We start from the raw sequence: 13,282 nt of genomic DNA on the forward strand, positions 1-13,282 counted from the left end.
AATTTATATCTTATTATGGAGTTACTCAGTTGGAATCTCTTTGTTATTTTATCTGTCATAGAAAATAGAATGTTTGAGTTGGTTCAAAAAGACTATTCTCACCTTTGTGGTCAAACTAAAGAACAACTGTTTAGTAAAATATGGACTTAAAAAACGACTTTTATATTTTAGGAAAGTTTAAATTGAAGGGAAATGAAAGTATGTCCTGGGTACAGGGGTCTCAGAGGCTGAAGGATCCCTGTTTTCCTCTATCGTGTGGATATTATGCTATGCTTTGTGGCAGCACACCTCCCAAGTGGGTGTTCCTGTGCAGATGATGCCTGCCTAAGAGAGGAGTGAGTGGCAATCCACAGGTGTCCAAGAACTAGGTCCGTTTATTAAAATAAAAACACAAGGCTGAGCACAGTGGCTCATACCTATAATCCCAGCACTCTAGGAGGCTGAGGCAGGTGGATTGCTTGAGCTTAGGAGTTCAAGACCACCCTGAGCAAGAGCAAGACCCTGTTTCTACTAAAAATAGAAAAATTAGCTGGGCATTGTGACAAGCGCCCATAATCCCAGCTACATGGAAGGCTAAAACAAGAGGATCTCTTGAGCCCATGAGATTGAGGTTGTTGCGAGCTATGTTAACACCACGGTACTCTACCCAGGGTAATGGAATGAGACTCTGCTTCAAAATAAATAAATAAATAGAAACAAATACAAATAATAAGTTTAAATAAGCGAAGTCCCTAAATGAAGGAAATAGAGTTTTGGTTTGTTTGAGACAGAGTCCTAACTATGTGGCTCTCAGAGTGCCATGTGTCACAACTCACAGCAACCTCAAACTGTGCTCATGGCACTCTACCAAGGGTAATATAGTGAGACTCTCTCTGTCTCAAAAAATAAATAAATAAATAGTGCTTATTTCCAAAGGTGCTTCTTGCCTTAGCACATTGTATCAAGTATGGAAAGGTCACTTATTTCTGAACTGGTTCTTCTTCAATTGCATCAGGAAGCCATTCTTTTTTTTTTTTTTGGTCACCCTCGGTAGAGTACCGTGACGTCATAGCTCATAGCAACCTCAAACTCTTTGGCTTAAGTGATTCTCTTGTCTTAGCCTCCTAAGTAGTAGGAATCCATATTTTTTTTTTTTTTTTTTTTTTTAGTTTTTTGGCCAGGGCTGGGTTTGAATGTGCCAACTTCCTGCATATGGGGCTGGTGCCCTACTCCTTTGAGCCACAGGCACCACCCTAGGAATCCATTCTTTATCGAACCTACTTTCATCCTGAAATACCCTTGGGCTATCACCTTTATGACTCTTGGCTGAGGCTAGTTCCCAGACCTTGGTGCTTTTGGAAGGCTTATCATTGGAGAGGCATACATCAGCTCCATCAGAGGTTGGAGATCTTCTGGGGTGGCAGCAGCACCCCAATGGACAGATAGACTCATCTGTTGATAGATGGGAACATTTTTCCAGGATCAAAATACTCTTTGTAGAAATCCTATGAGGAAGGAAGCCTTGTATGAATTACCCTCAAATTCATCTTTGGGCCTTTTTTTTTTTTTTTTGAGACAGAGTCTCAAGCTGTCCCCCTGGGTAGAGTGCTGTAGCCTCAAAGCTCACAGCAACCTCCAACTCCTGGGCTCAAGCAAGTCTCCTGCCTCAGCCTCCCAAGTAGCTGGGACCACAGGCACCCACCACAACACCTGACTATTTTTTGGTTGCAGCCATCATTGTTGTTTGGCAGATCATGAAATATTTATTTTGCTGTTTCTGGCTCATTTCTCTTAGCATAACACCCTCCAGGCAGTTAGCATTTTTCAAAAATGGAATAGGATAAAATAGAAAATATCAGGATGCATTATAAATATAAATCATTTATAAATGCATTATAAATGATTAGGGCAAGTATGGTTTTGTGAAACCTGTTTTTCAGAGATACGCATGCACAAATGTTTGTATAAATGAGGTGAAGTGTAATGTGTTTCTTACTATGTTTCCTGGTCAAAATTTGAAAGCTATTCTGGTAAAATATTTATTAGTTTTTGGCAAAACTTTAATAATTAGCATCTCATTTATTCTGAAATTCAATCAGCCTCTGCACTTTGCCTCAGCCTGTTACTGGGAGAAATCTTGAGAAACATTGTTTATAGGATTCTTTACTAAATTACCAGGACTTCTGGGCTGGGCGCGGTGGCTTATGGATATGATCCTAGCACTTTGGGAGGCAAGGGAGAGAGGATTGCTGGAGGTCAGGAATTCAAGACCAGTCAGAGCAAGAGCGAGACCCTGTCTCTACAAAAAATTAGCCAGGAGTAGGGGCACATGCCTTTGGTCCCAGCTACTCAGGAGGCTAAGGCAGGAAGATTCTTTGAGCCCAGGTGTTTGAGGTTACAGTCAGCTATGATGATGCCCCAATACTCCAGCCTGGGCAACAGAGCAATAAGCTACCTCAAGAAAAATAAAACGAAACAAAAAAAGGCTCACACCTGTGGCTAGGGTGCCAGTCACATGCACTGGAGCTTCCAGGTTCGAACCTAGCCTGGGCCTGCCAAACAATGACAACTACAACCAAAAAATAGCCGTGCGTTGTGGTAGGCGCCTGTTGTCCCAGCTACTTGGGAGGCTGAGGCAAGAGAATCACTTAAGCCCAAGAGTTGGAGGTTGCTATGAGCTGTGACGCCATAGCACTCTACTGAGGGCAACGTAATAAGACTGTCTCAAAAAAAAAAAATTTATCAAGACTTCCATTTTCTCTGTGAAGGGAATTTTTTCTTCTGGAACTCCTTTCAGTAAGCTAATAGAAGCCCTGTAGTGTGAAAATTTAATTACTGTCGTTGTTAAATTTATTATTACATGAGTTTAAAAAATTTCTTTTTCAGGTTTCCTTGCTACAGAATGAAAGTGTAGAAAAAAACAAGAGCATACAAAGTTTGCACAATCAGATCTGTAGCTTTGAAATTGAAATTGAGAGACAAAAGGAAATGCTTCGAAATAATGAATCCAAAATACTTCATTTACAGGTAAGAAGCTTAAGACTGTAGCTGGAGGCTCGGCGCCTGTAGCTCAACCGGCTGGGGCGCCAGCCACGTACACCTAGGGTGGCGGGTTCGAATCCCCAGCCCGGACCTGCCAAACAACAATGACGGCTGCAACCAAAGGATGGCCGGGCATTGTGGCGGGCGCCTGTGGTCCCAGCTGCTTGGGAGGCAGAGGCAGGAGGCTCGCTTGAGCCCAGGAGTTGGAGGTTGCTGTGAGCTGTAATGCCATAGCACTCTGCCCAGGGGGACAGCTTGGGGCTCTGTCTCAAAAAAAAAAAAAAAAAAAGACTGTAGCTGGATAAAACTAGCCTGAAGTGGTGGCACATGCCTCTGTGTTTGCCTTTAGGGCTTTGTCTCAGTGAGCTGTTTGAGCTGAAGCCCTCAAGCAGAACAGCAACTTGTTTTCCTTGCTTAAATGAAGACTCAGGAAAGGTGGTAGGGGAGCTCAGAGCCCAGCCTAGGAAGCCGTAGGTTGGCTGTTTTCTCACTGCCTTTTCTCTGGAGAGCAAGCCCCATTGCCTCTCTTCTGTGCCTTTGATCCTCTGTAGGAAAAAATAAGACCTAAAGCCTGCAGTTTAAAAATTAGCAGGTTTTGGCCAGGTGTGGTGGCTCATGCCTGTAGTCCTAGCATTCTGGGAGGCTGAGGTAGGTGGATTTCTTGACCTTAGGAGTTCAAGACCACCCTGAGCAAGAGCAAGATCCCATTTCTACTAAAAACAAAAAAAAATTAGCCAGGCACTATGGCGGGTGCCTGTAGTCCCAGCTACTTAGGAGGCTAAGGTAAGAGGATTGCTTAAGCCGAAGAGTTTGTGGTTGCCATGAGCTATGATGCCATGGCACTGTAGCCTGGGGCAACAGAATGAGACTCTGTCCCCTCTCCCCCCCCAAATCATCAGGTTTTATTATTATTTAAGATTTTGTATTATTTGTGGGTAGTTGTTATTCACAAAGTTTCACTTCCTGAAGTGAAGTGAAGCTAAACTACTTTGTTCTGAGTTTTCTAGTGACACACATGTTCACTCTGCTTATTTTACCATAGTGATCCACATATACCTCCAAAATAACAAATTAATAAACTTTTGCTACTCTTTATAAAGGTGATTATATAAATGGGCCTGATGAAAATGTTGCTGTTCATTTCTTTTATGAACATAGGTCTCTATTAGGTGCTTGCTACTAGATTATTATTACAGATACTATTTGCACATTACTTACACATCTGTTACAGTAATTCCCATGTGTATCACACACACCTGTAGAAGAGTTAGTGGTATCACTAAAGTGATTTTTCAGGACTTGTACTTATGTGTTTCCCTAAATTATCTATAGGACAAAATATCTCCAATAGGGTAGAGTCATGGCATCTTGGAGAATGCTTTTTCTCCCATTTTAGCCCTTGGAGATTAGTGACAGTGTCTTGAATTGCATGGAGATTTATTAAATTAATTTCATTTGTATTAAACTTTGTAGTTTCCCAGAGAAAAAAAGGAAAAAACACATTTGAGGGTTATGGGAAAGGTATACTTCATTTAGTATTGAATTAAGACAGAAAAGTACAGTTTCTCATAAAATACCCATAAGCCAGGGTGGCACCTGTGGCTCAGTGAGTAGGGCGCCAGCCCCATATACCAAGGGTGGTGGGTTTGAATCCTACCCCAGCCAAACTGCAACGGGAAAAAAAAAATAGCTGGGTGTTGTGTCATGCGCCTATAGTCCTAGCTACTCAGGAGGCTCAGATAAGAGAATCACCTAAACCCAAGAGCTAGAGGTTGCTGTGAGCTGTGACATTACAGCACTCTACTGAAAGCAACAAAATGAGACTCTGTCTCTAAAAACAAAAACACCCATAAGCCTCCTGCTTGAAGCCCCTGGAATTTTGCTGAGGGCAAAGATCGTCTTTGGTGACCTGTGTACCCTGTGGCCCACCCTCTCCTGCAATACTAGTGAAATGTTTTAGCTACTTAAAATTGTACCTACTAAATTTGTTCTGAGGCTCAGAGAGGCAGCGGGAAAGGCAAAAGAAATTAATGTTGTGTGGGACAGTCACCTATAAAAATACCCACAGCAGAAGAAAGGATATTTTGAATAAACAGTGGGTTCATTAGAATATACACAGTGATATATAAATACAATGTTTAAAAACCCAGAGATTTCATGTGCCTACATCTCTTTCTTCATTTCTTCCTAATCCAATCAGAAAAGTTTTCATTTACTTTACTTTTTAGTTGAGTTTAAACTTACTACTGTGTACGTTATATTTTAAAACCTTAGTGATTGAATAAACCAATCAGGTGTTAGAAAGGGGGAAACTGAGTCACAGAAGCCTGAGAAGTGTGACAGCTGAGTTAGGGTGGCAGTTGTCCATTTCCCTGCGGTAAGTAGGAGGGTGATGACTGGCCAGTTCCCTCCTTCACAGAAAGGAAAGCATGCATGAGAACAGATTATATTTGAAGAAGGGACCTTAGAGCAGGCTGGACACTTACGATTTCCTTGAGTGCAGGATCAGGGGCTGCCTGAAAAGTGCTGTGGGTCTCATGGTGTGTGCCCATTTGATAGGAGTGGGCACCCAACTGTGAGGTTTGATGAAAGGTGGAATGTATCTTAACTTCAGTGGCAGTATGGGGTTGGCAGTCTGATTGGTGAGGCGAGATGGAGGAAACACTGCTAGAAACCTCTAGGTCTGCAGAGGCACTGGCTTCAGGTGAGTTGTGCTCTGCTCCTCCAGATCCTCTTCCACACTGTTAGGTGGAGCCCACTCACATGACCTCCTCATTCTGCCTCTCACCTTAGAACCCTTTTGTAGGAAGGGTTTACTTTAAACTCTTCACTCTGGCCCAGAAAAAACCTTGTGACTGGCCACCGGTTCCTTTCTTTTTTTTTCTTGAGAGCTGTTAGACTCCCACATGGATGTCTTGAGCTCTCCTCCCCATACCTCCTTTTCCTGGCCAACTCCGGCTCTTCTTCAAACACCTTAAGTGTCAGTGTAAACCCCACCTCTTCCAGAAAGCCTTCCCTTAACCACCCTACCCTCAGTCCTTCCCTAGCCCTTCATGTGGACCACCTTGGTAAAAACAGTATATGCCACTCAGGGCCACCTCCTTCCTTATTTGATTATCCAGTAGACCCTAAAATTCCAGTGATGGTAGGAATATAGAGTGATGATGGCTGGGCTGTGGCTGATGGGGACACAGGTGAAGGGGGGATTAGGAGAGTGACATTTAAAAGTATATCTGCTTTTGCTGTCACAATAAGAGTTGTCTTAATATTTTCCTTCCCAGAGATTCTATATACATACATATATATATACATACACACACACACACACACACACACATATATATATATATATATATATATTTCAGTTAAAAAGACAGCCTAGGTGTGAGCTTCGCTCTGTGAGCCCCTATTCTGGGCTCCTATTGCCAGAACTAGATAGGAAGGTATTTCTTGCATCAGGGGTCTGCCTAAGCAGAGCGTGTGGGGCTGGAAAGATAGCAAGTAGGGCTCCATTCATGCAGCCCTCATTCAGGCTGCACAGCTCTACCAGGCTATCTCACTGGACAGAGTTTATGTGCCAAGGTCCCTGTGGCCTGAGGGTAAGAAGTAACACCAGTGACATGATGAAGCCCTAAGGTGTAAGTGTAAGAAGCTGCTGGGATGATGCTCTCTGAAAACAAATCTTTTGATCAGGGTTTGTTTATAAAGATTGCAAAAACTATACCATTCATCTCAGAGTTCTTTTTTTTTCTAATAAAATTCCACACCTGCATTTAAGATTTTTATAGACACTGCAATGGCTGAGGGTATGCTCTTTAAGAATGAAATTTTGGGGGGAAAAATGAAATTTTGTTTGCTGCACTTTATAGAGAAAGCTTGATTTGGATCTTCATTCTGCTTTTAAACTGGGCCATTTATACAAATGAAAGGCCTATTTTAAAAATAGTGTGTTTTCCCTTGCTATATGGGAACTCCTGTATTTGGTTGAGCCTCTGTTGTGTACTCTGTGTGTGTGTCCTTGCTGGGCTGAGGCAGCTGCCTGCCAGTGCAGATGCCCTTTTCTGAGGCTTCGTAGCTCAGGGCTGGCTATAGCAGTGATAAGAAGTTTTTCCACAGCTGTCCTGTGACTCCTGGTTCACTCTTGGGTTTCTCAAACCTTTGTTGAGTAAGTTTTCATTAACTTGCCTCTCGTACTCATTGGTATCCACATTAGTTTATAATGCTAGTAGGTAGCTGATAGGAAAGGATTCAGATGTTTATTAAAAATACATTGTGGGGTAGCACCTGTGGCTTAAGGACTGTAGGGCACCAGCCCCATATACCGGAGGTGGTGGGTTCAAACACGGCCCAGCCAAAAAAAATTAAAAAAATACATTGTGGTTTTAGATGTTCATTAATGTCAGTATCATCTCCTAAAAACAAACTTTGTGAACTAATCAAATATTCCTTTGTCCAGCATGTACTTGTTTAAAGTAATCAGTGAAAAAGAGATGTTATTTAAAGAAATAATCCTTACTTTTTTTTTTGGCCAGGGCCGGGTTTGAACCCACCACCTCCAGTATATGGGGCCAGTGCCCTACTCCTTTGAGCCACAGGCGCTGCCCCTAATCCTTACTTTTTAAATGTTGGCTAACATCAGATTTCTTAGAAAGAACAGGAAGAGTAACATTGTGCTTTTACTCCCCTAAAAGTAGCCCAAACCTGCCATGTTTATTTTTTTATGGTTAGTAACAGTTAAGCAAAGGTGCTGAAACCTAAAGGTTTAAAAATAGACCCAAAAAGAGAAGTGAATTCAGTGGGCCCCTGGGGCTCTACCCTTGAGTACCTGGTGAGGCCTTAGCTTCAGAGGGACTCAACCATTCTCTGGCTGTACTGAACAGTAAGCTCTCTAGCCTTCACAAGCTTTATTTCAAAATACATATTCTTTTTAGAAGTGAAAACCATCTGGGCATGGTGGCTCATGCCTGTAATCTCAGCGGTTTGGAAAGGTGAGATGGGAAGATGTGGTGGGGCCAGGAATTCAAGACCAGCCTGGTAATCCTAGCATTCTGGGAGGCTGAGGAAGGTGAATTGCCTGAGCTCAGGAGTTCGAGACTAGCCTGAGCCTGAGTGAGACTCCATCTCTAAAAATAGCCAGGCATTGTGGCAGATGCCTATAGTCCTAGCTACTAGGGAGGCTGAGGCAAGAGAATCTCTTGAGCCCAAGAGTTTGAGGCTGCTATGAGCAAGGGCAACAAAGTGAGAGTCTGTCTTAAAAAAAAAAAGACCATTTTGGGCAACATAGTGAGACCTGTCTCTATAAAATATAGAAAAATTAGCCCAGCGTGGTGACACATTCTCATTAGCCCAGCTATTTGGGAGGCTGAGGTAAGAGGATTACTTGAGCCTAGGAGTTCAAGGCTGTAGTAAGCTGTGATGGACCCTGTGAATAGCCACTGCACTCTCGCCTGACTGGGCCACCATGGCTAGAACATGATTCTCATCCCTCCATAAATATAAATGGTACGTTTCTGGAAAAAGACTTTCTAAATGACTTAAATTAAGATAGAACAGAGTCAGGCCTGCTGTTGGCAGCCACACGTACATCTGACAGCAGTGCTTCTGCTTCCCTCACTGGGGAAAAGGGGTTACAGAGCTGGCAGCCCTAGCATGGAGCAGATAGAGGAGGAACTCCATTCCTATGGGCATCTGGTCCCTTGGTTTCACCCAGGGCCTGTAGAACCCATCTTGAGGCCCTTTCCTTGTGCAAAGCTGGTCGGTCAGGTCAGGTCTCTGGGTTGCTGGGAGCTCTTCTCCCAGGACCCTAGTACAGTCCTAGAACACCCTTTGCAGCCACAGAGATAGGGCTGCACTTCCACCGTGGCCCAGGCAGTGGGTTAAGAGGCCCTCAGATGTTCAAAGGGACAGTAGGCCACAAGGGTGTAACTCCAGCATCCTAAACCTGGGACCCTTTGGGTCCTGCACTGAGGGAGTGAGCCCTCTCTACCTTCCCTTCTGCTGGGAAGCAGGGACCCTCAGTACCTGTAGCCTCTGAGGTACAAGAGGGCATTGGACAAGATGTGACGGAGCCTGGTGAGCATACAGAGGCACTGCTGGCCTGGGTGGAGAGACATGGGAGTGGGAGGTGAGGTCAGATCCAGATGTCTAACAGGAGAGCCATGGGATTTATTGGCACCCAATGCATGTGCAGGAAGGAAGTGACCACTGGGCTACTTCTAGGTAAATACCAGGCAGGAGCTATTGCCTGCCCTGAGCCCACATCTCAGGTATTGGATCTGGTCATCTAAGTGCTTGACACCCATCATTTCTCTTTCCTGATGGTTCTCTATTGGTAAAGCAAACCAGACATAGTGGGAAATTATTCTGTTGTTTTCTGTAAGAATGCATCATCCTCCATCTGGCTTCAGGTCACCTTGTGTGCTTCCTGCAGAGCATAAGCTTGTCCCCAGGGAGCTCCCGGGAGCAGTGCCGACTCAGGTTGCTTCACTTGGCATTGAAGCTGCTGGTGGGCAGTGTCTCTGAGGGACCCCTGTGGCTGTTGTGTTCCTGGCCAGTCTGAATTTGATGGGAAAGTGGCTCAGCATTTTCAGATTCCTAACTAGTTGTTACTCTTTTAACACCTTTGGTTTGGAAGCGAGTAATAGATAGCCAAGCAGAGAAACTCAAAGAGCTCGACAAAGAGATCCGTCCCTTCCGGCAGAACTGGGAGGAAGCAGACAGCATGAAAAGCAGTGTGGAATCCCTTCAGAACCGTGTGACGGAGCTGGAAAGCGTGGACAAGAGTGCTGGGCAGGTGGCTCGGAACACAGGTGAGATGGGGGCAGGAGTGGAGATGGGCATCCTGGGCAAGTGCCTTGACATGAATCCACTGGGCAAACACTGCCTTAGAACAGCTCGTTCCAGTTGCAGGTAACATGTGCTGTGGTATGATGACTTACCTTCAGCAATTCCCTAGCCCTCAGTTAAGCTTGTTCCCTGTGTGGGAGGCCCAGCAGTAGAGTGTAGGGCAGGTGTAGCCGCAGGAGGCTGCAGAGCCCTCTCTGAGAGAGATCAGGGCTGCCGAGTGGAGACAGGCACAGAGGGAGGCCAGAGCCCCCTGATCATGCACTCCAGGCCACACACTTAAGGGCCCCAGGAATAGGAGCTGGCAGGGATTAGGGGTTGGTGCACAGCCTGAGCTCATTCAGCCAGCATATCTAGAAGCAGATGTATGCCTGTAGCTCTGGGGACTAAAAGAATATTGTGAACATTTGCATGGAAAGGATTAATGGTGGAAGGGAACGAGGATTATTGCAGTGTATTGGGATTGGATTAGCCAGCAGAAGACACAGATTGGAGTGGATGGGAGCAGCTTAGGCTCAGAGAACCCAGATAACTCCCTGGCATGGAGGTTGGAGAGCAGGGAACATGAGCAAGAGGGCAGCCCTTGCCTTTGCCGCTAGGGGCTCCCACCCAAGGTGGGCTTCACTCTCTCATCAACCCTGCAGTGAGATACCCTGTAACACATAGTCCCAGGGCCACACCCCAGGGCATCCCATCTTAGCAGGCTGTGGCCTGACAATTCCTCCAGCCAGATGGTGTTGAGGACATGGGTATTGGGTAGACTTGGAGCCGGAACCTGGGCCCTCCTATGGAAGGAGGGATGTTTCAAGGCATCTGTGTGGTGGTCTGCTACTCTCACCCCAAGTAGCCACAATGATTTTATATTATTTAATTCAAATACTGGTGTGAGCTAGGTGCAGTGGCTCATGCCTATAGTCCCAGCTGCTCAGGAGGCTGAGGCAGGAAGATCTCTTGAGCCCAGAAGTTTGAGGCCAGCCTGCACAACATGTTGAGACCCTGGCTCTAAAACATAAAAAAAAAAAAAAAAAATTGGTGTGGATTTGCTTTTCTAACCTTTCTGACATTCACATGTCTCATTGGCCAAATTTTTCCTCGCCTGTGGTAGGCTTGCTGGAGTCCCAGCTTAGTCGGCATGACCAGATGCTGAGTGTCCACGACATCCGCCTGGCTGACATGGACCTGCGGTTCCAGGTCCTTGAGACTGCCAGCTACAATGGCGTGCTGATTTGGAAGATCCGAGATTACAAGCGGCGGAAGCAGGAGGCCGTCATGGGGAAGACCCTGTCCCTTTACAGCCAGCCATTCTACACAGGCTACTTTGGCTATAAGATGTGTGCCAGGGTCTACCTGAATGGGGATGGGATGGGGAAAGGGACACACTTGTCGCTGTTTTTTGTCATTATGCGTGGAGAGTATGATGCTTTGCTTCCTTGGCCATTTAAGCAGAAAGTGACGCTCATGTTGATGGATCAGGGGTCCTCTCGGCGTCATTTGGGAGATGCATTCAAGCCTGACCCCAATAGCAGCAGCTTCAAGAAGCCTACTGGAGAGATGAATATTGCCTCCGGCTGCCCAGTCTTTGTGGCCCAAACTGTTCTAGAAAATGGGACATATATTAAAGATGATACAATTTTTATTAAAGTCATAGTGGATACTTCGGATCTGCCAGATCCCTGACAAGTAACTGGGGAGGTGAATTTAGCAGAAGGTAACTCCTTTGGGGGGTTTGAACCAGTCTGTCTTCACTGAGGTCCTCAAGCTCTGAAAAGGACCTTGTGGAACGGAGAAGCAGCAGAAAGTGGACGCACGGCCGGCGGGAGGAGCCACACGAGAACACACACCTGACATGTTTTGTATAGACTAGTAACACTTCACTCTGAAGAATTATTTATCCTTCAACAAGATAAATACTGCTGTCAGAGAAGGTTTTCATTTTCATTTTTAAAGATCTAGTTAATTAAGGTGGAAAACATATATGCTAAACAAAAGAAATATGATTTTTCTTCCTGAAACTTGAACACCAAAAAAAGAAAACACACGTGGGGATAGCTGGACATGTCAGCATGTTAAGTAAAGGAGAATTTATGAAATAATAATGCAATTCTGATATATTCATTCTAAAATTCAAGAGTGCAATCTTGTTTCAAATATAGTATATTGTCTATTTTTAAGGCCTCATCTGGTCTCTGTTTTAACAATTTGTTTGTCAGAAGACCCTGAAGTAACCTAGGTCTTTTTTTTAAAGTCTCTAAATTTAGAATCATTTTTTAATTTGAAGTTCTACAAATAATTGTTACTGCAAACATTTTATTTTAAAACGTTGATAGACTGATATTTCTTGGAAGAAAATGTAAAATATCAAACACTGGTTATCACTTGTGATAGGAAAGAGAATATTCAATCTGTTGTTATTTCTCGTTAGAAATGTAAACCTTCAATATCTGTCGTAGTTAATGACACTACTTCAAAATTATTATGAAAGGAACATTGCTCATGGATGCTGTGCATCATTTTCAGATTTATAATTGTTTTCACCCTAAAATAGGGCATTAGTTGAACTTTGGAGTTCTGAACAAAATCCTGTAGGTTTTTAAAATTCTGCCCCATGTGTTCAGACTAGCCCTCTGTGGCTGACAACACCGGCCTTGGTCTCTGTGTCCAGGGGTGGCAAGAGTCTGCGCTAAGGGCCCGGCAGGTGTGTCTGTTCATTCTGTCATCTCGCTGCATTTTGTTAATGATCTCTGAAAACAACATCTTTGCATAGAGATGGTGGCATACGGTACATGTGCCTTAGATGTGACATGCTGCTTCTCGACCCTGGGTTTTCGTTTAGCATAATTCTAGAAAGTGCTAGTTTAACCAGACTTTTCTCTCTACCACTAGATCTTTATCTCTTCAAGGCCCTCAGATAACACTGTACCTGCTGAGGGAGGCAAGGCTCCATTGTTGCCTTTAGCACCTCCCCTACTTAATTACCACAAATTCCAAATGTCTAGGCCCCAAAAATGAGCTGCCTGGTCCAAGCATGGCTTGGTCCTACCCTGAGGGAGGCAAGTATGGGGCAGAACCCAAGCCTCTCCTCCGTGCCCCCACCAGGCCATTGGAGCCTACACATCTCAAAGCAGAACCTTCCGAGCATTCTAGAAACAGCTGCTCTGGGGGTTTGCCCAGGCTGACTGATGGGCATTCCTGAACCACCCCCCCAGCAGGAAAGGTGGCCACAGGGCTTATTGTCCCAGCCTGTGCCTGCCCAGATGGCATTCTCTCAACTCACTGTTTACTGTCTCTCAAAGGTCCAACTGTGATGAGAAGCCTAGAGCCCTGCCCTGTACCCCTTTTGCTATGCACCACACTTCATGGTGCTCTTACCACTGATGGGTGCTACACGTGACAGGTGCTTCTTAGGCAAACCAATGTG

At 44.7% G+C, this 13,282-nt stretch overlaps 1 protein-coding gene across 6 annotated transcripts in view; it reads left to right on the plus strand.

The window, feature by feature from the left end:
* TRAF3 (TNF receptor associated factor 3) overlaps nucleotides 1–12,030 on the plus strand; it is a 128,704-nt gene extending 116,674 nt beyond the window's left edge. For all 6 annotated transcript variants that reach the window (XM_003799328.3, XM_003799329.3, XM_003799327.3 and 3 more), the window contains 3 exons: nucleotides 2,866–3,006; nucleotides 9,656–9,830; nucleotides 10,970–12,030. In XM_003799328.3, coding sequence (XP_003799376.1) covers nucleotides 2,866–3,006; nucleotides 9,656–9,830; nucleotides 10,970–11,541 — 888 coding nt within the window. In that variant the 3' untranslated portion in view covers nucleotides 11,542–12,030. The remainder of the gene's footprint in view (nucleotides 1–2,865; nucleotides 3,007–9,655; nucleotides 9,831–10,969) is intronic.
* Nucleotides 12,031–13,282: the final 1,252 nt, after the last annotated feature.

Source organism: Otolemur garnettii, unplaced genomic scaffold (genome assembly GCF_000181295.1).
Source record: "Otolemur garnettii isolate 467f Iridium unplaced genomic scaffold, OtoGar3 scaffold00149, whole genome shotgun sequence".
NCBI classification, from domain to species: Eukaryota; Metazoa; Chordata; class Mammalia; order Primates; family Galagidae; genus Otolemur; species Otolemur garnettii.